The sequence below is a fragment of the Hylobates moloch genome, unplaced genomic scaffold (assembly GCF_009828535.3).
Source record: "Hylobates moloch isolate HMO894 unplaced genomic scaffold, HMol_V3 SCAFFOLD_3, whole genome shotgun sequence".
In the NCBI taxonomy this organism is placed as follows: domain Eukaryota; kingdom Metazoa; phylum Chordata; class Mammalia; order Primates; family Hylobatidae; genus Hylobates; species Hylobates moloch.
The window spans coordinates 82748349-82774402 of NW_026652278.1; the positions used below are offsets into that span (position 1 = coordinate 82748349).

The window sequence follows — 26054 nt, forward strand, 5'->3', positions numbered from 1 at the left end:
TATGATGGGAAGGTGAAGAAGCACTGTCCCCGTGGGACACACGGGCAGCCAAGCCTTGTCTAGACTGAGCCCAGCAGAGTCCTGACACAGACCATGCAGGTGGAGCACAGCGTATGTGGGGACTGGGTCTGTAGGCACCTGAATAGAACTGTGGCAGAGGGGATGGATGGAGAGAACGGATATGATTTGGCTTGGTGTGGTGGAGCATCTTGAGAAGATCTGGTCTTGGGGGTAGAGGAGAGTCTCATGGAGTTGGGGAAGAAATGGCTGGAAAAGGAGCAAAGGGGCACCTTGGAGGCTGAGGAGCTGGGCTCTATAATCTCTGCTGAACAGAAGAGACGTTTCAGGTGAAGGGAGAGGGGCTCCTCCCCACACTCTCCCCAGTATTGCATTTTGTTACCCTTTTTCCTACCAGGGCAGTCCACAATGGGACTTCTTTGGTTTGATATGTAAGTCTTAATTTTAGCCATGTACATTAGTATGGCCTTTTAAAGGAACCATTTGGCTATAGGTAGCAAAATGGTAAATACTCATACTTTTTAACCCAGTAGCACCACAGCTAGAAATCTCTCATGGATACACTCACAGAAGTACCCAGAGACATGTGCCAAAAGGTGATCCTGGAAATGTCAGTTGTGAGAAGAAAGCCTGTCATGGGGGCGATGAATCAGTTAGGATCCAGCTGTGCAACCCTGCCCTGCGGCTGCAGAGATGAATGCGAAAGGGCAGTGTGAGCCGGTCTCCAGGGCTGCTGCAGCACAAGGGAGGCTGGGTGGAGAAGCGGGTGTATGATGTGATCCCACGTATGATTGAAGTTTTTTAGAACCAACCAAAAAAAAAACTAGGTAGGCATATAGGCAGGCATAAGGGTAAAACATTTTCTGGAACATACACTAGAAACTGGTGACTGTGGACACTTCTTGGGAGACTCTTAGGCCATATCTCATGGCCTTCCATGTTGTTTGTATTTTATCCGTGAGCAAAACAAGGGGTCGGGGCAGGGATAAAGAAGGCCGAGATGTGGCAGGGGAATTCTGTGTGGGTTGTGAAGGAGGCTCCCAAGCCTGAGGCTGCATGTCCCCTGGAATTCTTGAGGCAGCCGCTTGTTCTGGCATCACAGCAGAGGGACACTGACTGCAAGAACCTAACCTTCAGCAGGCCAGGGTGGGGCAGGAAGAGCTGGACAACATCTCCCTGCGCTGCCCGCTGAGAGCTGCTCTGGGATTTGGGAAGTCTGCAGCTTTCCTGAACACCCTGGTCCCGTGAAGCCCAGGCAAGCCCCACCTCTCCCCTGTTTGTATCCTTGCCTTGGTATATTTAGTCACCACCATGGTTTTCTGTCCCACAGGAGATACCCTGGCTCCGACAGGACCATGCTGCAGAAGTGGCAGGTACAGTAGCTCCTCCAGAGGGAAGCCCTCTGGGAATGCAAACCAGAGAATGACCCAGGCCCCAGCGATGGAGAGGAAGTGTGTGGATCAACCAAGAAGGGATCTTATTATTTATTATTACTTTTTTTTGAGATGGAGTTTCACTCGTTGCCCAAGCTGTAGTGCAGTGACGTGATCTCAGCTCACGGCAACCTCTGTCTCCTGGGTTCAAGTGATTCTCTTGCCTCAGCCTCCCAAGTAGCTGGGATTACAGGCACCCGCCACTAGGCCCAGCAAATTTTTGTATTTTTAGTAGAGACAGGGTTTCACCATGCTGGCCAGGCTGGTCTTGAACTCCTGACCTCAGGCGATCCACCCGCCTCAGCCATCCAAAGTAGTGAGATTACAGGCATGAGCCACTGTGCCTGGCCAGGATCTTATTTTTCTAATTTACCAAAATGTCCCAGACATTTCCCTGACCAGATGTCGGTGATGGAGGACAAATCTTGCACATTGGAGTCAGAGCTGGGGAATGTGCATGTGTGCCTGTGTGTGTGCGCGTGTGTGTGCGCACACGCACCTGTACACTATGGATGCCTCCGAGTGGGTACACACACCCCATTTGTGAAGATACACATGTATACCACCACATAGGGGGCGGAGCATGGGTGTCAATTCTTGTTCCTGGAGGATACACATGGCTCCCAGCCTGGACAAGTTGACATTCAGCCCAGGGTTCTCAAAGAAAGGAAGAGACCCTAAGAGAGACAGTTGTAGAGATTGGCGGACAATGAGAAAGTAGGTCTTAGTCACTCAGGTCAAAAATCCTCTCCCAAGGGGCAGGCTGAGGAAGGGAGAGCCCCTGAGCATACAGGCCCCATGTCAGAGATGATGGCTGTATTGGATCGCTCACTCATTCGGCAGCCTTGGTGGATTTTATTCCCAATATGCCCTGTCTGCATTTGTGACTGTCCATCTGGAGGCAGAGGACCCTTAAGAGTGAGCATCACCCCAACAGGCAGGGATAGGGAATAGGCAGTTCCCAAAGTCCCAGAGGAAGCCAGACCATCAAGCCTGGGAGTGAGGGCCTCTGTCTCTGGGACTGCCATGGCCCCTCTGCTTATTTTCTAACCATCAATAGGTCAACAGTCAGTTCATCCACAGCATTTGTGCTATGATTTTAGTCAACTTCTGAGTACTGCATCCAATAGTTAACACAAAAGCGTGTTTTATCCTTGGTGTTGGATGCTGAACTGCATTGGGTTTTTTTTTTTTCCTTGCTGACTTTGCTTCCCAAATATATTTGCCTCTGTTCATACTGATATTTGTGTGTGGCTCCCTGACTTGGTGCTGGCTCATGCATGAGATGTGCACAAAGTGACCGAGGGGCTGGCTGCCTGCCCTCACTCACAGAGCCAGGGCCTGCTGCTGAGGCCTGAGGGTGGAACCCCTGGCTTTGCGGGAGCATCAAACATGTTTGGTTTATCCCCTTTCTGTCTCTTCTGGTAGAAAAGGGACATCAGCAATTTTGAGTATCTCATGTACCTCAACACCGCGGCTGGGAGAACCTGCAATGACTACATGCAGTACCCAGTGTTCCCTTGGGTCCTCGCAGACTACACCTCAGAGGTAAGGTCTTCATGTGGAAACCACAGCTGCCCTCAGACGTTCAGACGTTGATAACAGAGACCCTAAGTCAGCATGCAGAGCCTTTTCTAGGAGTTTCTGTCACGTGAACCTGGGTACCTGGGCCTAACGGCTGCTGAAGCTCAGATCTCTCTTTTTTTTTTTTTTTTTTTTTTTTGAGATGGAGTCTCACTCCATCACCCAGGCTGGAGTGCTGTGGCGCGATCTCTGCTCACCGCAACTTCCGCCTCCTGGGTTCAAGCGATTCTCCTGCCTCAGCCTCCCGAGTAGCTGGGATTACAGGTGTGCACCACCATGCCTGGCTAATTTTTTTTGTATTTTAGTAGAGACAGGGTTTCACCATGTTGGCCAGGCTGGTCTCGAACTCCTGACCTCAAATGATTCTCCCGCCTCAGCCTCCCAAAGTGCTGGGATTACAGGCATGAGCCACTGCGCCCGGCCTCAGATCTCTTAACCCCATCGTGGCCTTTGGTATTTGGCTGCCTGGGTTCCTGTCCTGACTCCCCCTGTGGAATGATCAACACGACTAGCATAGTTGCTAACATGAGCCCCAGGGGGCTTCCTGGCTTACTCTCCACAGTGAAGGCACCTGATGCCATCTACCAAGATGGTGCCATGGGTCAGCCCTTGTGGGGTGAGGCAGTCACAAGTGAGGTGGGCCATGGAATTTGTTCCTAAAATCAACGTGTGCAGGAGAGGGGCCTGGGGAGGAAAGGAGAGAGAGAGACACAGGGATACAGACACACAGAAAGGACAAGCTACTCTTCCTGTAGCTTGAGTTCAGCAACAGAGATGATAGTGTCTGGGCCTCATCTGGGATCTGGACTGAGATGTGTAGTGACAGGGGAGGCTGATGGTGACATGACAAGAACAGATCCCTCATCTCTTTTAGCCTCCACCCCTGGGCCCCAGCAGGCAGAGAAAGGATGGGGAGAAAAACTCCACAGCCAGACCAGGGTGATGTCTGTGCTTCTATGGGGACAACCAAGCTATGGAGCAGTGTCCTGGCCACCTGGGCTCTGGCCATCTGGAGAGGTGCTGGGCCATATGTAAAGCACACAAGGTGGCTGAGCTACTTGTTCAGATGAGCCTGGCCAGTCCTGCGTAGGGCTGCTTGGATGGCAGACCCTCAGGATTTGGGAGAGGGAGACTCAGTCCTTTGTGACTTCTCATCCCCTCTTAAGACATTTAATGCGGCAAAACGTTTCTCACTAGCACTGGCTGCTACTTATTGCACTAATGGTCCATCGGAGGCTGAGGCATTTCAAGCACAAAACCTACTCACATGCTGCAAAGTGGTGGTTTGCAAGCCTTTTTTGTTTAGGTCATACTAGGTATTTAAAACCTTAATTATTTATCAACTTAAAAATTAGGAGATTTCTCCTTTAAAAAAATCTGGATTTCCAATATCTTTTGGAAAACGATGAGATCTGGCAACTAGGAATTTTTCTGAGCTGGCAAGATTGTGAAAGCTGAGTGTGGGTCTCCATGTGTCCCCTCCAGCACTCACTGGGATCTTAAGAGGGGCCGTTGCACTCTCACCCCTGCTTCCCCCTGGCTTTTGCAGGCATTTGAGATAGTGACACCCTTGGCCCCCAGTGGAGCTTTGAGGATTCACTGCTAGTGAAAAGAAAGGGTTATTAGCCAGGCACAGTGGCTTATGTCTGTAATCCTGGCACTTTGGGAGGCCGAAGCAGGAGGATTGCTGGAGCCTAGGAGTTTAAGACCAGCCTGGCCAACATAGTGAGACCCCGTCTCTATCAAAAATGCAAAAATTAGTAAGGCATGGTGGCACGCATCTGTAGTCCCAGCTACTTGGGAGGCTGAGGTGGGAGGATTACTTGGGCTCAGCAGGTCAAGGCTGCAGTAAGCCAGGACCACTCCGCTCCATACCAGCCTGGGAAACAGAGTGAGATTCTGTCTCAGAAAAAAGAAAAGAAAGAGATACACAGGTACCTCCTCCTATAAAGAAATGCAAACCCCAGCAATTCTTGGCTCCTCTGCTAACATGCAGAACATGAAAAGAAAAAGTTTTCCAGAGCACCTGGCTCTGAAACTGGTCCTGTTTTCTCTGCGGTATATTCCAAGAGAGGGAAGGGGTGCTCACAGCATGCTTTCACTGCCCAGAAAGGAGTGGACCTCCAGGAAAAATGAGCAAGTTCCTCTCATTTCCTCCCTGAACAGATGACTTCTAACTTCCTGTAAAATCAGTTTGATTCTAAGCAAGGACCCTGAACTTTTGGAGTACATAATGCAGTTTAGGAGCCAAGTGCCTCATAGACAACACGAATTCTTTTAAAAGTGTCTTTTCAGTAGCTGGAGGCCATGTTCTGATTTGGGTCAACTTGGAACAGGTTGAGTGTGAACTCAATCTTCCCCTCCTCTTATTTTTCATCTCTCCCTTTTTAAGTCTTTGTGGATCACTGGCTCTGGGGCCATAAAACCCCAGCCTGCCAGCTAACCACCAGAGGCGGGTCAGACCAAACGACTGTAAACCAATAAAGAGAACCATAAAACTCAAGAGCGTGGCTCCTAGGGCACAAGCACGTCCGGGGAGTTAACTCCAGCTGCACATCTGCCTTCTAGACATTGAACTTGACGAATCCGAAGACTTTCCGGGATCTTTCAAAGCCCATGGGTGCTCAGACCAAGGAAAGGAAGCTGAAATTTATCCAGAGGTTTAAAGAAGTTGAGAAAACTGAAGGTGAGTAGATCCAGCTTGATTTTTTGTGCGGTGTTATTCATCTGGATGCCCTAAAATGATAGTTGATAACAATTAAGGTGGTCACCTAGCCTACAAGTAATTACATTTGAATAGAGGACTCTAACCTGGTGGTAAGAAGTGCTTGGGGAGCTTCTAGAAAATACTGATGTCCAGGCCTCACCTCTAGAAATTTGGATTTAAATAAGTCTGTGGTGTGGCACAGCCCGGGGGATTCTAACATGCAGCCTGGCTGGAGAAATATAATGCTAAGAGGTAATGACTCCATGCCTAGGGGCAGGCAATGGCAGAAGAAACTAACATTTATTCAGCACTTTCTCTCTGCCAGGGGCAGGCCAACCTGTGTTCATATATTACAGTGGTCCATTTCACAGAGAAGGAAAGTGAAATTCAGAGAATTTAAGCAACTTGCTCAAGATCACAGCCTCTAAATGGCAGAGCCTGCATTTGTGTGACTCTAGCTCCCAAACTTTGTCCATCTACGTCATCTTTAGACGTTTTGCCACATTCTTGTGCCACCTGTGACCTCATTGCCTGAATGTTTTTCTTTAGGTCTGTTCATTTCCTAAACGTCAATGAATGTATGTTTTTAATGCTGTTCATGAACACAGTGTAGCACGCATATCTGCCTCACGTGAGCGCAGGTAAGGAAGCAGCCCTCAAGCATGTGTTTTTGTTGCAGGAGACATGACCGTCCAGTGCCACTACTATACCCACTACTCCTCGGCCATCATCGTGGCCTCCTACCTGGTCCGGATGCAACCCTTCACCCAGGCCTTCTGTGCTCTGCAGGTGAGCTGCCGCCACTCTCCGTACACACACACACACACACACACACGCACGCCTGTATCACACAGACCAAGACCTGGGCTTGAACAAAGACAGGATGCCTCTGCTAAAAACTCAGTCATTAGCGATTGATTCCCAGTTGACCTTGGCTCCAGGATTCTGGTTCACCAGCCAAGGCAGGCTGTTCTTCCTCAGTTACACTTGCACATCTGCCCAACAAAGTCTTGCAAAATGATTCTAAAAAATAAGAAATGAGACATGAAAAAATGATTTAACATAAATAAGATTTAGTGGAAAACGAAAAAGCAGGAAGCTTGGAGACTAGAAAGGCAGGTGGTCAAGGATTAAAAAAATAAATACGAGAAGGAACAATGAAAACAATATGACTCAAGACATCAGAATGCACAAATCTGTACCAAGAACAAACTGAAAGGCTTCGAAGGACAAAACCAACTTACCCACCCATATGCTAACAGATCATTATACCAGCTTAGGGTCGCCAGGTTTAAAATAAAAATACGTGATACCTAGTTAAACTTGAATTCCAGATAAACTATAAATTATTTGTTGTTTACATGAAATTTAAATTTAGCTGAGCCTCCTGTATTGTACATGGCCAGTCTGATGTCTAAGTGTTGCCAGGTTGGTGTCCAAGGCATGGGGGATTTCTGGGATGGAGTCTTTCATGGGCAGTGCTGTGAGGGTGCTGAGAATCTCCTTTCCCCTCTTCCCCTCACACCCCTATTACTGGGATCTTGCTTCCAAGGAACCCCTTTATCCCAGGGCACAGCTTTTGAATGGGGAGATAGCCCTCAGATAGGGCAGCTGGCTCGGCTGACTCTGAAGTGAATATAGCACAGGGTGTATGGGCTGCCCCGATCCAGACCCTGCAATGGTCCGATGGAGAGAAGGGCATGAGCTGGGGTGGGCAACAGGCCACTGAACATACAGACTTGCTCTGACACCTAAGCCTCATCTCAGAAAAGTCTGGGTATCCCAAGAACTGTGCATTTGGGTCTGACCTCACCAGCGAGGTCACTCTTTATGGTCACTCAGAGGACCTTGACCCCGAGAGACCAAAGGCCACCCTGCATCAGCACTAAAGCCAACTCTGAGCCCTGGGGCAGGAATGGGTAGGCAAGGTCAAGGCACTTTCTCCAAATAAGGAGCAAACTTCCTCCTGTCTTACATTTCTTGGCACAGCCTTCTCCCTCCTTGACGGCATAACTCGTCTAGACATTGTATAACCCCCTCTCCCTGGAAATTCACTCAAAAATAATAAGTGTGCTTCCCCTGAGCCTTTCTCAGGCAACAAGCATTTTAAGTAAGTTTGGTTTGGAGAACAAATGGTCCCAGAGCTGCACCCCATGCCAGGAATCCCATCCAGATGTTACTCATTAATCTACAAGAAATGATGATCACCGTTGACGATGATAGTGATGGATTCTGCCGCTGGTTTCTATCCTGGGAATTTAAGTGTTTAAATGTTCAGAATGCTTTTGGAGTTTCCTCTTGCCCCTTCAGGAGGCTGTATTACAACCCCAAACCCCAGCTCTACCTGTTGCTAAGATTCTTTTCACACTGGGAGGAGACAGAGTGAAATAGAAACAGCCTCAGCTGTGAGATTTACATCACAGCTCTGCCACTGAATAGATGCAAAATCTTCTGCAAGTTATTTTACCTCTGGAAATGAGGGTTAATTATGCACATCTCTCTGGGCTGTAGGCTGTTGAGAAGATTAAATGAGAAAATGTGGAGAGAACCCCCAGCTCAGGGCTTGATGCTACATAGGTGATCAATCACTGTTAGTTCCCTTCTTCCCTCTGCAATCAGCTAGATCTAATCTGAGCAGGTCTGAACTTGTCCAGGCTGGTCTCCTCTGGTTTAAGCTAATTTAAGGCACTGCATCAAAGTATTCCAACTTAGCATGAGCCAGACCTAACAGGTGTGTTGTGAACCAACGGGATTATCTGGGCTATGGCCACTTTGAAGCTAATCACTGGTTTAAGCTTATTTTAGCCAGTCTGGTCCATTGGTGACCAGGTAAAACTAGTTTGAGATGGTCTAAACCCGTGTGAGAGGGTCAGAACCAATTGTCCATTCTTTTAGGTGACACAAATGCAGTCATCTTACCTTGAGCCCTTTTGACTTCCATGTTGAAGTTCCTGATGTAACTGAGTTTTGGGGCTCAGCTCTGTCTTGGGTAGATTGACCCATCCAAGTTGGAATCATCCGGGCTGTCTCTACATGCTTCTGAATTGGGTCTCACTTTCTTACTTTTAAATGACTCCTCTAGTGGGTCACACCTGACCTGAGCCTTTGAACCAGCAAAAGAACCAGCCACCTTCAGCTTTTTCCTTAGGAAAAAAAGAATTTTAGCTCTCGAGAGAATGAGTATAAAGGCTACACAGGCTACCTCTGTGGGAGGACACACCAGGCTCCTCTTTGAGAGTGCTGGGGCCTTAGCAGACCTCCTTAAGAATATTCTGCATCTTCCTGAAGTCAGGCTCTTCCCTCAATCCCACCTGCCTCCTAGTGGGAGGCCCGTATCTACTCCAGAGACCTTTGCTTCACCCCTGTGGTGGCTGGAAAGGAGCCTCCCATAAAGTAGCCCTCTAAGCAGCCCAAGGCACTACTCCCAACCTGGGGTAGATGAAGGAGTGGGGAAAAGTGAGAGACATGGGGAGGCTGCGGAACCCAGGCAAGGAAGCTAGAGCCAGTGGATGTGTAAGAGTCAGCATGGGAAAGCGCACGTGTCTCCATTCTGCTTTGAGCAAATGCTACCACACGCCTATTACCACAGATAAGCCAGAGTGGAGATATACGTGGTGATCCTGGGGCTCACGTCCCAGCATCCCCAGGGCTGCGTGTCTGACTTTGCTTAGATCGCTTTCTTTCTGAGGGTTCAGTCTCCTTGTTGGTGAGATCAAGGATGTGGGTAGGAGGATCACCTCTGAAGCCCTTTCCGTAACAGCTCCAACCTCTGATTGCTCATTAAGCACCTACTATGCACCTGGATGGTGCTAAGTACCTTACAACTGTTATTTAAAATATTTTATACTTATTTATTGTGGAAAATAGGCATAATAAGAAATTTACCCTTTTAACCATTTTTAAGCACACAGCTCAGTGTCATTAAGTGCATACACACGGTTGTGCCATCACCGCCACCTGCCTCCAGAGCTTTTTCATCTTCCCAAACTCAAACTCTGAAACCATGAAACAATAACTCTCCAACTGCCCCTCCCCACAGCACCCAGCAACCATTGTTCTACTTTCTGTCTCTATGAATGTCTTCTCTAAGCCTCTTATAAGTGGAATTATGCAATGTTTGTCCTTTTGTGACTGGCTTCTTGCACTTAGCATAATGTCCTCGAGGTTCATCCATTGTTGAGGCATGTGTCAGTTTCCCACGGCTGAGTCCTGCGCCCCTGTATTTGTAGACCACATGTTGTTTATCATTCGTCCATGGTTGGGGTGCTTCCTCCCTCTGATGACAATGAAGGGTGCTGCTGTGAACACTGCTGTGCCTCATTGGACCCTCACAAGCTTGTGAGAGGCTCCTGTGATTAATCTCAGGATGCTGAGTCTCCGGGAGCTCACGTCCCTCAGGAAATGACAAGGGAGATGAGATGGGTTCTAGCCCTGGGGACACCAAGCCTAAAACACTCATGGTAAATAAAGCAAGGTGGGGTCTATGGAGGTTGTCCGGAGGGGACACAGTGCTCAGAGGAGAGTGACATGTGCCATTTTCACATCCACATTTTCAGTAGAACAGTGGGGAGTCCCTCGTGCAGCATCACACACAGGCACACATGCATGCAGTGTGACATGTAGGCAGTCACCTGGTGCTGCAGCAGGCATGCAATGTGCTGGCTGCATGTGTGTGCAGCATGGCCCCTGGTGCCCCCAGTGCAGAGTGACAGGCAGCATGACAGCTCTGCCATGGAGCACCTTTGCTGTCACGTACCATATGCCTGTGTGGCACATCCAGTGTGGTCTGCTGGGTTGCAGAGAGGCAGGCATGGAGTTCTCTGGGCACTGTGGCCCATTTACCCTGCGATGTGCAGAGACTGTGGATAGCACAGAGACCCCCTATTGCTGTGCAGTACATTCAGAACCCAGGGTATAAGGAGTGTTTTATTCCCTTCAGGTTTAAGTGTTCTTAGGTTTGAGCTGGTCTTAGAATTGACGCATACTTATATCCTTGATGTGTTTGTTTGTTTTTCTGTCCCAAGCCTGTTATTACAATAAGATTTTTATAATCCAGAAAATATGGTATATGTATATACGGTGTGATCTGAGCAGGTGGCACGTGCAGGCAGTGTGACCAGGCATTGGACAGCTTTGCGCTCTGTTTTCCCCACTTTCTTGGAGGTGTGAACTCCTCTGTCTGCCAGGGCAGAGGGCTTGTCTCCCCCAGCAGCAGCCCCAGGATGCTGTAGTTCTTTTGTTCATTTGTTTTTTGAGACAGGGTCTTGCTCTGTCACCCAGGCTGGAGTGCAGTGGCATGATCATAGTTCATAGCAGCCTGGAATTCCAGGACTTGAGCAATTTTCCTGCTTCAGCCTCCTGAGTAGCTAGGACTATAGATGTGCACCACCACTCTTGGATAATTAAATAAACAAACAAACAAACAAACAAAAACAAAAAAAAACAAAGGAACAAAAAAAAACACACACACACATTTTGTAAAGACGGGGTCTTACTGTGTTGCCCAAGCTGGAAGATGTTATAGTTCTTAGGAGTCTTGCCTGCCTAGAGCAAGTGTCTGTGAGCCTCAAGAAAGTTGAGTCACCAGGAGGTCAGGTCCCTGCTGGGGTCCCAGCCCAGGCACCTGTTTCTGCCCCAGTAAAAGCACCAGTTGCTCTCAGGACTGAGATCAGACCTAGCTGAGGTGGGGCCCAGCAAAGCAGCCGGCGCCCACCAAAGACACGGCAGCAGTGGCTGCTGCTGCATTTAATAAGAAATAGAAATAAAGTGCTGTGTTAATTAAGTCACAGCCCATGTGAAGTCAGCTGTTACCAGCAGTGGGGAAGGGTTTTCCGAACCACCTGAGGCGAGATGGCTGGTTTTTGTACAAGACAGATGCTAACTGCAGAGAGAATGGAGAACCGTGAGGCAGCATTTGGCCCATCCTGGCTGTTGACTTAGAAGCTCCTGGAGGGGTCAGTGCCAGGAGTCCTGGTGGAGTGTGTGCCAGGGAAGGTGAGGAACCTGGAACGTCTGTGTCTGTGCTGACACCCAGGTGGACCATGCCTGCCTCTTCACTTGCTGCCTGCAGCTCAGCCCCTGCCTCTGAGGCAAGCAACCCACCTCGTGGTACCCTAAGGCTCACACAGGGCCAGCCCACCCGATGCAGCCAGGACTGTGGGGCTAGACATAGAAACTGCCAGCCTCCCTCTGATTACAGTGCGAGGACATGGGGTCTGTAAGGGCCCAAAGTGTGACTTGAGGAGAATCACTCAGGATATCCAACGCTGTGTGGTTTTTATCATACAGACTTGAGGAGTATTGGAAAAGCACATGCAATAGAGACAGACAGTCCTGGGATAATCTCCTGGCTCTAGAACTTTCTAATTGGCATTATTGAACAACGGAGCCTCAGTTTCTTCATCCTTTAAAATAACCCCTAGCTGGGAGGGTGGTGAGGACTAAAGCAGATACGGCATGAGCCATTTTGGCTGACCTGAGTGTCCCCTACGTGCCCACCCTCCTCCTCCTAATGCAGGCAGCGTGGTTTCAGCAAGTCTCAATGGGTTCACTCATTTAGAAAAGAGCCACGATCTACAGGAAGGAAAGCTAATGGCCACTCTGGGGTCATCCCGTCCTCTGTGAGAGCAAGACCAAGGAGGCAGCTGGACCAGTGCATGGGCTTCCCAACACCATGAGGGTCCTATGCCTTTAGCTTATTCAGTAGCGTGTCAGGGCCTGGCTTTTTCCTGCAGAGGCTCAGAGAATGCTGAGTCCAGCTTTCCTTTCCCCTCGCACATTTGGCCCGTTACTTCTGAGGTGCTGTTGCTGCCAAAAGCTGCCCTGACAGTTCAGGCTCTTATTCCTGTTGTCATCCCACAGTCCTTCAGATTCTCCACCCTCCTATCTCTGTCCTCGGCACTGGAAGATCCTGCCTCTCCTCACTTCCCCCCGTACCCCACCTCATACCTTCCATAACTTCTATCCCCTTCTCCTTTAGAGCTCCTGGTTGCCTTCCCCATGCACACTGAGATCAGCACCCAAGCCCAGGATTGCTCCCTAGTTCTAATCCTAGTCTGTGCAGGGAAAAGGACATAGGGGCTCGGTTCATTTGGCACCTCTTTATATGTGCCTGCTGCATCGCATGAGATATGTCTCTCTCTCTCTCTCTCTCTCTCTCTCTCTCTCTCTCACACACACACACATGCACACACACACACACACAATTGCTTTCGCACCTACAGCTATCATCCAAGGTTCATAGGCAAGGGCATGGGCGGTTAAAGAGATTAAGAAACTCACTTGAGTTCATCCTGCAAGTAAGTGGGCACTGAAATTCCTGCCTAAGCCAGCCTGCTTCTGAAGCCAGTGTGCTTTCCACCATTGCATACTGCCTCTTTGATTGGCTAAAGACAGCAAGTTAGATCAACTGATATATCAACAGGGTCCTGTAAGTGAGTTGTTTGCATGGGTACTTTTAAATTACTGGAAAGAATATCTGCAGTGAGAATGGCTTGTCAGCCTGCTGATAAAACCAATTCCATATCCAGATGTGGCAGCGGGTTGATTTGGATCAGTGTCATCAGGAAGGACGAATAGACTTTCTAGCATATATTATAGAAATATCTGTGCTTCTTGGTGTCCTTCAGCATGTGCAGTTACTGAATTTCCTGTGAATGTGGGCCAAGAATTGAAGCCACTTTGGAGAGGGGTTTACGAATGTCTAATAATGATTGAAATGCTCATCCATAGACAATGATGCACACGGACTTCGTGTCCTCTCATGAGAGGAGTATTTCCTTTAATATAGAACATTTCTTTCCAGGTTTTCCAGCTTTAGCCATCGTACCGTAATTATAGACTGCCCCTGATTTTAACTTGGATCAATGTTCAGGAATAGTCCTTGCTAGCCACTTCTTTTCCTATTATTTTGCCCTCAATTTTGCTTCATCTCTTAGCAATATTTAGCACCTCCTAAAGGATTTTAATTGAGAAGAGGTACCTAGGATTATATTGTTTCTGAACTCTTCAATATTCAAAACATTCCTGCATCTTTACATGTGAGTGATGTCTTAATTGAGCACAAAATCCAACAACTGTAACATTTTGCCTCAGAATCCTCTAGGCTTGGCTGACTCCATTGTCTTCTGGCCTAAATGTCACATGGGAAAACCTTCTGCCAGCAAGAAATTGTTGCTTTGTTGGCAATAATAACCTTGCTATTATTTTTTACAGTTCCTTTGGATACAAGTAGGATTTGTTGCAGAACAGATTCCAGAGCAGCTCTTGGTTCAGGAATTCTCTATGATCACTTTGTTCCCTTCCAAGTTCTAGACTGAATTGTGCTGGTTTATTTCATTTGGGTCTTGACTTTCCTTAGCTAGGCACTCTGTAAACCTTAGCTGGGTCTCTCTGCCTCTTACCTTCTTGCCCCATTTTTCCCTCTTCTCTTTCTTTTCTTCTTCCTTCCTTTCTGAGAATTCAATCCTAGCTGGGACTCCTCGCTGGCAGCCACCAGAGTTTACATCAACCCACAGACTTACAATACAAGTAACAAAGCAACTCCACTTTTTCTTCTAGGGAATTTGGTGTTTTCTTTTGTATTGCAGAAGTGAGAAAACCCATTAATTTTGAAACAAATGTATGCAAATACATTTATTAATATAGGAAATAGGAAAATCAGTTATTGCTTCCTTTATAAATAATACAGGCTTAAGTTTTAAAGATATTACTTTTGCTAAAATGCATTAGACAGCTGTGAAAAAAATAACAGTTTTCTTTGTGGTAATATCTTTAACCAGATTTGTAGCACTAACAATATTTCGTATGTATATATTATTTTTATTTAATACAGGTAATCTTTTTATTACCAAATCATATTGTTTCTCAGGAGACTACCATCAGCATTCATAAAAGCTGCAAAAGGGAAACGGGACGAGGAGAAGACATCAATCTCCCACAGATGCAAGGCTTGGGCTGCAGATTAAATATACAGTGCTCCTAATACATTTCAATGAGTGACTCATTAGGTGAAGATTTATTTTGACACCCCACCCCCATTTTATTTCCATTTCAATTTAAATTTGATGGTGGACGTCATTCCCTAATTTCAACCAAGAGCAAAGCGACCTTGGGGAAAAGCCACATGTTTAAAGCTGCCCATGTGCTGTGTTTGCTTAAGTCAGTGTCCCTGTCCCTGTGTGGGGAATGACCCACAGACCTCACTTGATCTGACTCAGTAAATGGACCAGCCAGACCATGACCCTCCAGATGTCCAGGTGTGGCCACCTTGGGTGTGTGGTAGGTTCCCCCATCTCAGAAAGAGCTGAGTTCCCCCTTGGCCCACACGTAGTGGATCAAGTTTGTCCCAGGTCCAGGGATTCCCCCAGGAATCTGGCATGGGGCAAAGCATGCCCTGTGGAGTTGCATCCATGGGTTTGCCCCAGTTCTGCCATTCACTGCCTTGGGAAAAATCAGTGCACTTTGAGGAGCCTCCCTTTTCTGTTCTGCAAAATGGAAACACCGATTCCTTCCTGATGCAGCTGCTGTGAGGATTAGGAGAGATCATCTGAGCATGGACCAGACATGCCAAGAGAAGGCCCCTGCCCTTTTTTACCTCCATCCACCCCTGCAGCTGCCCCCAAGGCTTCCTTGGGTAAATGCAGAGGGAGACCCTCAGCCCTCTGAGCAGGGAAGGGAGTGACAGGCGCAGAGTGGGCACTGCTGTGGCCCTGCCCCTTGTTCCACATGTGTGCTCTGCAGAAGATGGCAGGAGGAGGACAAGTTTTTGTTATACAAAGGCCCAGCCTTGATGGGGACAAGTGAACTATTGAATCCCAGGCAGAAGGGTATCCTAAAACTTACTTAGACCCAAGGCCAATTTCAGAAACTGTCTCCTGAAGTCCCTCCATCCCCAGCACCTTCATTTCTCTAACCAGGACCTGAAGGGAGGCACCTCTCTGCCTCCTCCCAACCCCCAAGGCCACCAGGTGAATAAGGATAGCATCAGTTGAAGAGTTTGACAATTCAGACGAGAGAATCAGGGCATCCGGGGAAAGAATGTGCCTGAATTTTTACATGGCCCAACCTCAACAGCCAGACACGGGGCTGTACCAGGCCACCTGTGGCCATGGGCCTTGGGACCAGGGCTGGCCCTGGCAGAGGCTGTGGACATCATGTCCTTTGTGGACCAGCCTCCTGCCCCTTGAACCTGAAATTTCTCCATCTCTCCACCCTCAGACTCATTCTCTCTTATCGAAGCCAAGACCCCTGGTCCCAGAGTCTCCTTCCTGCCCACCTCTCTCCCCTACCAAATGCCATGAGCTGTGTGTTGGATGTCACCAGGGCGCTGCCCTAGCGAGATCTCCTCCCTCCTCCCTCCTTCCTCCCTCCTCCTTCCTCCCTCCTCAGCCGCTCCCTCCTCCTTCCTCCCTCTGCTTCTTGCTCTCCTCCCACCCCTGCTGCTCACCCAAGCCTTGTCCTCTGCTCAGAACACTGCCATATTCCCCATCAGCAAGCTTCCAGACTCACTTCCGGGGTGCCTCTCCAGGAAACTTCTGCTGACCTCCCACATGGAATGTTCACTCACTTCTTTGTCCTGTGGTTGGTTCTTTATTTCCTGCCTGTGGCACTCGACCATGAGCCTCTCAAGAGCCAAGTCCCAGTCACTGGCACTCTTGCTGCCTCTTGTTGAGCACCTAATTCAGAGCTGGCCCTCTGCAGTCTCGGAAGTGCTCAGATGTGGTTTTCCTGTTTCTGATATGAACTCAGATTTCCATGGGAGGGAAACATGGATTGATGACCACGGATCATGCATTCTGCCTTGAAGCTCCGGAGCAAGGTTCCAGAGACTAATGAAGGAACCGGTGGCTGGAGAACCACGGCACACACATCTGGGCTGATGGGTACACGTGTGTGGGGAGAGTGAATGAGAGGTGCTAATGGTGGAACCCGTGCCTCCGAGGCAGAATGGACGGTGCCTGCCCAGCAGGAGGGTGCCAGTGAGAGCGGCTGGTCATGTTGGCTTCATTTCCCCCAGGGTGGAAGCTTCGATGTGGCAGACAGAATGTTCCACAGTGTGAAGAGCACGTGGGAGTCAGCCTCCAGAGAGAACATGAGTGATGTCAGGGAGCTGACCCCAGAGTTCTTCTACCTGCCTGAGTTCTTAACCAACTGCAACAGGGTAGAGTTCGGTAAGTGGAGGCCTGGTGAGGCCGGGTGAGTGGTGTTGCAGGGTGCTCTTTCCCACAGCCCCTGGGTGATGACCAACATGATCTGAACCTTTGCTAGGCCCTCCCCAGGACCCATGCACTTCAGATGAGGTCTCCACTGGGCAGCAGCGCAAAGAAGGAAAGGTGGTTGCTGAGGAAGAGCACTGGCCCCAGGCTGCCAGGACAGCGCTGAGCCACCACCCAACCTGTGACTTTTCCTCCAAGGGTCCCAGACCTCTCAGTTAGCAGTGAGGCAGTGGCTGAGACCAGGGGCTCTTCTGTGTAGCCCAGGTCTGGCACTGCCTTGCTGCCTGGAGACCTTGGGCAAGCTCCTGCCCCCGACCAGCCCCATTTCCTCCATGTCCCACAGATGGGTTCATGTGGACTCTAAGGGCAGGACCCAGAGACACTGTGTGTCCTGGGGTAGACTGCTGGGTGGGATCCCAGGGCAGCTGGATGGGCACTTACGGCAGCTCCTTCCTGAACTGCAGGCCCCAGCCTATGATGTGGCAGGGCTTCTTGCTGCTATAGAGGTGGAACAAACAATCCAGGAGGCCCCGGTGGGCAGGTCCCCTGGGGACTGTGTGTACGTCTCAGAGCCTCCACTGCAAACAGTTGCAAGGCTGAGTCAGGGCAATTTGCAGAGTGGATGAGTGGTCACAGCCCGGGCAGGGTGTGGGCAGCTGTGGGTACCAGCCTGGCTGGGAATCATCTTCTGCAGAGAACATGCATGAGCCATCACCAATGCATACCTCAGGCTCTAGAGCCCCCCTTCCTCAGTGTTCTCCTTCTGCCTCCAGACCGCACATAAGGGCATGAACCTGAGCCAGGCCAGATGCAACCCCAGTAGGGGGTACAGGGGAGGAGATTAGTCCCTGCAAAACCTTGTGCAGGGGTTTTCAGCCCTAGATATGCAGCCCATATCCCTGAGGAGAAGGCCAGACAATGAGCCGGGCCCCGTGAGTCTGATCTGTGGAACCTGGAGACCTTGGTGGTGTACAAATCGTTAGACACCTCACATGCGTCAGGGGTGAGAAGTGAACAAATTCAAAGGATGGATTCCCCAAAGCATGAGGAGTCCCACAGCAGGAGTCACTCAGGGAGGGTGGCAGCCAGGAGGAGGTGGCTGGCCAGCCTGGGGTTAGAGCACTGACCAGAGTACCCACCCTGTCTTGGAAATGAAGCCAGACTCTTCTGCAGGAGGCATGATGGGCTCAGCTGCAGAAACAATGGCTCCTACCAGCAATGGAGGCCAAGAGAGCAAATGTCCTCAGAAAAGTCAGGAGAACAAGTGGTTATTGAGCACCTACTGTATACATGGACCTTTTTTTTTCAGGCACTGGGGATTTAGTTGGGTCTCCTGGGATGGCATGTCCTAAAGATGTTTACATTCTGTATGATGATAGGAAAAATGGAAGAGAAAATATAGACAATTTCTATATTATAAGTGAAATCGTTGTTGGACGCTGAGAAGTCCTATGAGGAAAATAGGTAGGAAAATGGTTTGAGGATGACTCAGCAAGACCTGAGTTTCTCTGGTCCTCAGGAAGGACCTGTTGAGGAGGTGGCAGGTGAGCTGAGATGAGTGATGAGAAGGACCAGGCCAGGCAGCTCAGTAGCCAAGAGAGAGCAGGGGAGCTTTTATTCCAACTGCTGCTTGCAGGCTCTGGGGAGGTCAGGCAAGACTGTAGCTCACATTTATGGAGTAGCCGTCATATGCCTGACATCGTTCTAAGCATGTGATGTGTATTTTCTCCTTTAATAATAATCATTTATGCCAGCCCTATGAGATAATTCCTGTCATCACTTTAAATTTTACAGGTGGAAAACTAATCTCAAAGAAGTGAAGTGGCTTGTGCAAGGTTGGGCAGCTAATGGGGAGGAGGGAGACTTGGGTTGAGTCCAGCCTCCTCTTTCTATTGTCAGGGGAATCTCTGCCTAAAAACCTTGCTGTCCTTGCCTTAAAAATGGAGAGAAAATGCATAAATTATCGAGTTAGAATGAAGAGTCAGTGAGGTGATGTGTGGCCAGGGCCTAGCCTAGCTCCTGGCATGGAGTCAGGTGCTTAGAATTTACCAGCTTGCACCGCTATCACTGTATCTCCTAATTGTTTAATGCTGTGTAAAAAGCACCCAGAAGAAAGGCACGATACAGTGAAGAGGAAGACATACCACACTGATGACACTGAAATCATTTCAGATGACTTGCAAAGCAAGCACTAGCACTGCCTGGGAAGTAAGGAGGGCCTCGTGGAGGAGGCAAAGGCCTACAGGCCATCCTGAGGGGTCATTCCAGGCAGAAAAGGTTGAAAGCAGCATGGTCCACAGAGAACATAACTCACATTCAGACCTACACAAAATCAGCAATCCTGGGCAACGTGTATTTTACATCCCACAATTCCTAGCCTGGTTTGAGTTCCCAGTTACCCAAATCTCTGCTGCTTCTCATCCCATGCAGGCTCCATGCAGGACGGGACTATGCTAGGAGACGTGCAGCTCCCTCCCTGGGCTGATGGGGACCCTCGGAAATTCATCAGCCTGCACAGACAGGTGAGTCAGGCCAGGACCCCTGGTATCCTGCTGGGGACCTGAACATCCCCTCAAGTTCCACCTAGGCTTTCTGTCCATATGGAAGGCCAGTGACCAGCACTGTGAGGCTTATGTCTGGAAAACCCAGAGAAGGGATGGGGTCTATGCCTTGGGTTGGCAAGGGAAGGCTTGGGCTCTGGGCTGTTTCAAGAGCTCCATTAGACCCTGCCCGGGTGCCAGCTTGGTGAGGGTTTCACTGGAGGAAGTGAGCTTAGTGCCCTGGAGGGCAGGTCAGTGTCCTCAGCCAGCCCTACAAGAATGTCCACTCCCTGGGCCTGACTGCTCAGCGTAGTTCAGAGAGGGTTTGGAGCCTCCCAGGGGCTCCCACTGGCCAAAGATTTTCTAGGACTGGGGAGAAATTGGCTTATTACCCAAAAAACTGGACGTGGGTAGAGACCAGAGATCATTAGGGACACATGCTAAATCAAATTTCTGGGTTAGTTTAAGCACATGAAAGATGTTCAACATCTTTGGTCACCAGGGAGAAATAAATTAAAACCACCATGAGATGAGATGCTATGACATACCCACAGGAGTGGCTTAAATTTAAAAGACCAGTGAAACCAATAGTTGATGAAAATGTAGCAACTAGAATGCATGAGACATCAATGGTGGGAAAAGCAAAACGGTACAACCACTTTGTACAAAAGCTTGGTAATTTTTTTTACAAATTTGCAGGTGCATTTGCCATATCACTCAACATTTGCCCTTGTAGATATTTACTCCAGAAAATTGAAAGCATGTCCACACAAAAACTTGTGCATGAATCTTCACCAGGTTTATTCAAACTAGTCAAAAACAAAACTCAACTGTCCATCAGCCGGCGAACAGATAAACAAAGATATGTCCGCACACACACAACGGAATGCTACTCAGCAGTAAAAAGGAGCAGATTTACTGAATCAGTTTACACAGAACAACATGGATGAGTTTTAATGCATTATCCTACATGAAAGAAGCCATAACCCAGGGCTACATATCATGTGATTCTTATATACAGGCATGAAAGTGACATTTAGAGGCAAACTATAGGGACAGAAAACAAATTAGTGGTTCCTAAGGTCTGAAGTAGGAGAGTGACCACAAAGGAGCACATGGGGGGACTTTTTGAGCCGAGGGAAATGTTCTATGTCTTGACTGTGGTGATGGTTACATGACTGCGTGAATTTATAAGAACATTTTGAACTGGGCATTTTAAAAGGACAAGTTTTATTGTATGTAAATTACACCTAAAAAGTAAAAATAACCTGAGGCAGGTCTGACTAGTGGCAACAAACCTGTCCTTTACTGCAAAGAGAAAGTTATTCTTGTTTTATTCTTGCCTCTGGAAACTCAGTGATAGGAGTCATCCCTCTCAGAGCCCACTGTCTTGAGTACTTGGGCCAGAGATGAATGTAACTGCAGGCAGCAGCAGCCATAGTCTGATAAAAGACAGAGGTACACGATTCAATTGACCAGAGTGTTGCTGGAATGATGGACCACTACATCTAAGCTGGATAAAGATGTAGCCAAAAACAGGTGGGTGCTGATATGCTGCAAAGAAGAAAAGGGACAAGGGGACCTGAGGTTGTGACAAGGTAGAAGAAGAGCCTTAGGAAGTACGTGAACACCCAGCAAGGTGAGAAGGATGTGACTTTCGCCAAGTGGATGTTTGAATGAGTGCTTTGGAAGATGAGGCAGTTATGGATACTGACATGGGTTAAGGTGTGGCCATGGGAACGGTGACTTTAGGTGGAATGAAGGCAAAAGTCTTTGGAGATGTGGAGCTTAAGGAACCAAGAGGCCAGAGATCACAATCACTGAGGATGATGGCAGATCTTGGAGAATAAGGGAAGGTATGGCCAGGAATCACCATCTTTGATGAATGAGAAGAACAAAGAGAAGCTGTTGGAAGACAGCAGTGAGGATGAGGAGTGGGTACAGCTAGATCTCATGCAGCACAGAGAAGCAGATCTTTTGTGATTTTTTTTACAAGAGGACCAATACTCTGGAGGTGGCGATAAGGACTGAGGAGACACCAACCCAACATCCTGGCCCCAGACATATGGGTTATGTCCAGCAAGTGGCCACCACTTGAACTTGCTGAAGGAGAATTAGTGGCCCTAGGGAAAGCCAGCCTTCATCTAGGGAAAGGAGGTGGAGGAACGTTTGGGAAGAGCTTGAGGATGTGGGATATGTGTTGGTTAGCAAGAGGTAGGAAGAAGGGCCAGCAGAAGGGTCAGCTGTCCTGGCCTATGATCTGCCCTCACCTGGGTATGCCTTTAGTGGTTCTGTGGCAACCACCAACAAAAGCCTTCATGAAAACATCTCCAGAAGTTCATGAGGTTTGCCCAAGTCAGGTGGTAGGCTTGGGAGAGCCATACCCCTCGTATTGGCATTTCATTACCCTCGTATGACATGACTCGAGTGTGGCCTTCTTGACTCCAAAGCCACTTTAATCATAGACCTCAGAAAAGGTAACTTAGAACAGGTGACCTGGCTTCTCCAGATCCAGGTGTGTAGGGCAGCTTGTCCTCCCAGAGGACCAATAAGGGGAGCCCAGACAATCCCAAATGAACATTTCGAGGCTCTGGGGACCTAGCCCTGAAGCTAGGTTGTTTTCAGTAGAAACAGGTGCCACCTCTCAGATAGACTGTAATATCCAGACACTGGGCCATTCATCCTCTTGCTCATGTGTGACACCTGATGAGAATTATTGCCAACCTGGGTCCCCCATTCTGAGCCAGTGCCACCCATCTGGGCTGTATGCATGAAAGATCCAGCATGCTTGGCTCTTATGCTAAATTCTTTGGATGTCACATTTTATGTCTTATGCTAAATTCTATTGGATGTCACCTTTCATGAGGGGCAGATGTTGTTGACTTCCAGTGGGAGCTGTTGTCCTGAGCGGGGTGAGGTTTACTTCTCACTCAAAGATTGTAAACTTGGATCCAGGCTCCATGTTTGAGTTGAGAATGTCTCCTGTCCTCCCATCTGGGGACAGTGAGCCTGAGCATGGACAGAATGTTCCTCAGGTCTGTGAGTGCATGGGTGAGAAACTCCTTGCCTGCTGCATGCCCCCAGCTAGACACAGCTGCCCCAGTGAAGGAAGTTCACATTCCTGGGGGCTAAGCTGCACCTCAGAAGCAGGTTCTATCATTTCTGTGCCAGGGATGATTTAGAAGATGCCCACACCCATGTCCAGAATTTCCCAGTACCTGAGTGAAGTGAGATCTGCTCAGTGAGATTGGATGCCCCCTGTGGGGTTCTGAGGAATGAAAACTGGGGGCTGGAGTGTTAGGATCAAAAACCACACATGAGCCTGCCCTAGAAGTGGGTTAATTATACCTGCCACCAAAAGGCGGTGTTCATGGGAGGGAACAACATCTGTGAAATAGCCAGTGCCTGGCATCGTATGTGCTTAGTGAAATCACCTAACTCCTGGAGCTCCCAGTGTGTCAGCCATGGACACAACTTAATTCTTACATGAACCTGCTAAGAAGGTACAATTGTTCATTTTACAGATGAAGAAACCAAGGAACCATGATGTTAAGGAATGTGTACATGGCAGCACCCACACCCCCTGTGCTCGAGAGCACGCTTTCCTGATCACTGAACTTAGCCTCCGCCTCCTGACACTCTCTGGTCAGAACCAGCTCTCCCTGTTTCATATGTCACATCTCAGCAAGACCCCAAGACTTTATTTTCAGCCTTGTCTCTTCCCTTTAGATGTCTTTCCCAGGCCTGCACCTCATAGATACTGTAGACACCATGGTTGTTTTATGAGATGGTTGAGCTGGGGTGGTGAAAACAGTCAGATCTGATTTGCTGCTGGCTGGAGACAGGACTAGGGTGGCCCTCGGGTGGCTGGCTCATCCTGCCTCTTTGTGCTCATCAAGCCCAGGGGCCCATCAATTATCTCCTCTGTGCAGGGCCAGCACCCTGAAGCACGTGCGCCTTCCAATCTGCAGAGAGTGCATGAGTCCATGAGTGGCCTGGGTTTTAATGCTCTTTCGGTTTTTGTTCCAGGCCCTGGAAAGTGACTTTGTCAGTGCCAACCTCCACCATTGGATAGACCTTATTTTCGGGTACAAGCAGCATGGGCCAGCTGCGGTGGACGCTGTTAACATCTTCCACCCCTACTTCTACGGTGACAGAATGGACCTCAGCAGCATCACTGACCCCCTCATCAAGAGCACCATCCTGGGGTTTGTCAGCAACTTTGGACAGGTGCCCAAACAGGTACAGCATGCCTTGTCATTTGCCTTGCTTTCTTGCTTTCTCAAAAGAGTGCGTGCAGTGTGAGGACATTCTCTCCTGGGGTGAGAGTGAAGGAGATGGCTGAAGAGGTGAAATGGTCCCCCATCATCTTCCTGTACTTTCAATATCAGGCTTAACCCTCAGTTACCACCTGATGTTGATGCAGATGATGACATCATTAGTGAAACTGGTGAAAGCTGTGTTTATCTGTGACTGATCTGATTTTAGACACTACAATAGATATGTGGTAACTAATTACTTGTGTTCATATCTACCCTACAGATTTGTTGTATCCAATGACTTAAGACATATCAAGTGTTTGAAAGTGCCTGAAATATGACCAGCACTTAACAAATGTTAGCTATTAGTCAGATTATGTCATTGAAATCTCTTGTAAGCTCTGGATATAGAGAGTATTCTTTTATGGACCAGGAAACTGAGGCTCAGAGAGGCGAAATAAATACCTTGCCTAGAATTACACTAATAGCAATCAACAGAGGTAGAGCTCTGGTCCTTTCTGAGTAGGTCTAAAGCTTGCACCATGTTGTCGCCAGTGTGAGAGCATCTGCCTTCTACCTGCCAGGCCTCTGGTGAAATTGCAAAGTCTCACCTGGGCCTTCTACTCTGCTGGCTCTGTCTCCTGTCAAGATAGTCACTTAGCAATATGAGGTTGTGCATTCTCCTGTTGACATACTGATGAAAGCACAAGTTAGGCGCTTATTTAATTGATTCCGGCCCTGTTGATCCTTGAAATGTGGTTGTGTGTGGAGGTGTTTTGTTCCAGCCTTCCACACATGCAACCATGAGGACTTGGGGTGGGGAGGGGCTCCTTCTGCAGTTAGTGCTAAACTAACATCTTTCTCTCTGGTCTCACATGACATGCTGAGGTCTGCTCAGCTCCCAGGTAAAGGGAATGTGAGGAGGGTGTGAGGGTGACTTGGAGATTGGATGGCACATCCAGTGTGGGTTTGCTGGGAGGCTTTGTAGGAAAGAAAGAATTTCAGGAAAGAAGCCTGTTAGCCTAATGGTCTTATTTCTTGAATTTAAAAAATATATAATAATACAAAACAAGAAAATAATTCAAAGTAGTAGCCACCACCATCCAGCCATGTCCTGCCTCATGTACTCATAGCCCTTGTCCACAGCACAGATCTTTTCCCGTCAGTGTAGTCATGGAGTACATACAACTTCAGATTTTGACTACTCAACAATGTGTCATAGGAACTTTGACAAGTATTTCTAAAGTAGCCATCAGAATGAGAATCCCCAAGTGTCCCAGTCTGAAGACAAGATTGCAGCACTCAGGCCCCATGCTGCTCCTGACAGGGGCTGTGTCTGCTACTCCCAGTCACCTTGAGCGAGGAAGAGTGCTCATTATTAAACACTCACTGAAAACTCATCATTTTGATTTCTGTTTGCATTGATCGCCCACCCAGCTTTTCTAAATAGGTTACCATTTGATCCAGGACTATAACTGAGCTGAGGTTTCTCTGAGACGCCCCCATGCCCACCCCAGCTGCCCATCGAACTGGATCCCCAACTCTGCCCATGTCCACAGCCTGGACCAGCTTCCACCCCTTCTCCCTCCAGCGTACTCCTGGTGGATGACTTGCAGGAATGTGCTGCTGGCTGGAAAGAGCAGCCCAGCAGGGCCGCAGTCCGGGAGAGACTGCAAGGTAGAGAGCTGGATCTGGCCACAGCTGCATGCCCTGGTCCAGCAGCAAGGACTCAACCAGGTAGCATGGCTCATGCTCAGGGCTTGGCTTGGTTATGCAGAAAATTTGGCATTAGGCAAAATCTGATGGCAGAGATTGGAGAAAAATAAGAAACAGGCCACTAATGGGATTTGCCTGTGTTCTTTGGAATATTTGAATGGATGCTGTTGAAGAATTGTGTTGATGCTTAGATAAATGAGTCTGCAAAGAGTTTGTGAGGGAAGGATGAAAACGATGAGAAATAGGTTGAGTCAATAAAGGGAGCCACGTGATCTAGGGAAGGAAGAGGGTCACTCTGGCCTCTTGATTGAGAGACAGTTCTTCTGGGGACCAGGGGCTCTTCAATGAGGCCAGTCTTCTCCCAAGCAGCTTGGGAAAGGAGAGATTTGGCAGGCAGGGCTGCCTTTATGACCTTGAAAAAGTAACTGTCCCTCTCTTAGCCCCAGGCCCCTCACCTGCAGAGTCTGAGGGCTGGACCAGAGGTTCTGTTCATGTTCAGCTCTGTCAGGAACAAGCCCAGCTGTGGCAATCCCCGGAGTCGGGGTGCAGCTACAGTGTGCACAGGGACGACCCCTCCTCCG

At 48.7% G+C, this 26054-nt stretch overlaps 1 protein-coding gene across 6 annotated transcripts in view; it reads left to right on the plus strand.

The window, feature by feature from the left end:
* Positions 1-26054, plus strand: part of WDFY4 (WDFY family member 4) — a 294231-nt gene that overhangs the window by 251964 nt on the left and 16213 nt on the right. For all 6 annotated transcript variants that reach the window (XR_009212844.1, XR_009212843.1, XM_032142065.2 and 3 more), the window contains 7 exons: positions 1349-1391; positions 2880-2999; positions 5604-5721; positions 6422-6531; positions 16760-16913; positions 19389-19480; positions 23528-23740. Coding sequence is in view for 4 of the 6 variants with exons in the window: in XM_032142065.2 (XP_031997956.1) it covers positions 1349-1391; positions 2880-2999; positions 5604-5721; positions 6422-6531; positions 16760-16913; positions 19389-19480; positions 23528-23740 (850 nt within the window). In the remaining 2 variants the exon portion in view is untranslated. The remainder of the gene's footprint in view (positions 1-1348; positions 1392-2879; positions 3000-5603; positions 5722-6421; positions 6532-16759; positions 16914-19388; positions 19481-23527; positions 23741-26054) is intronic.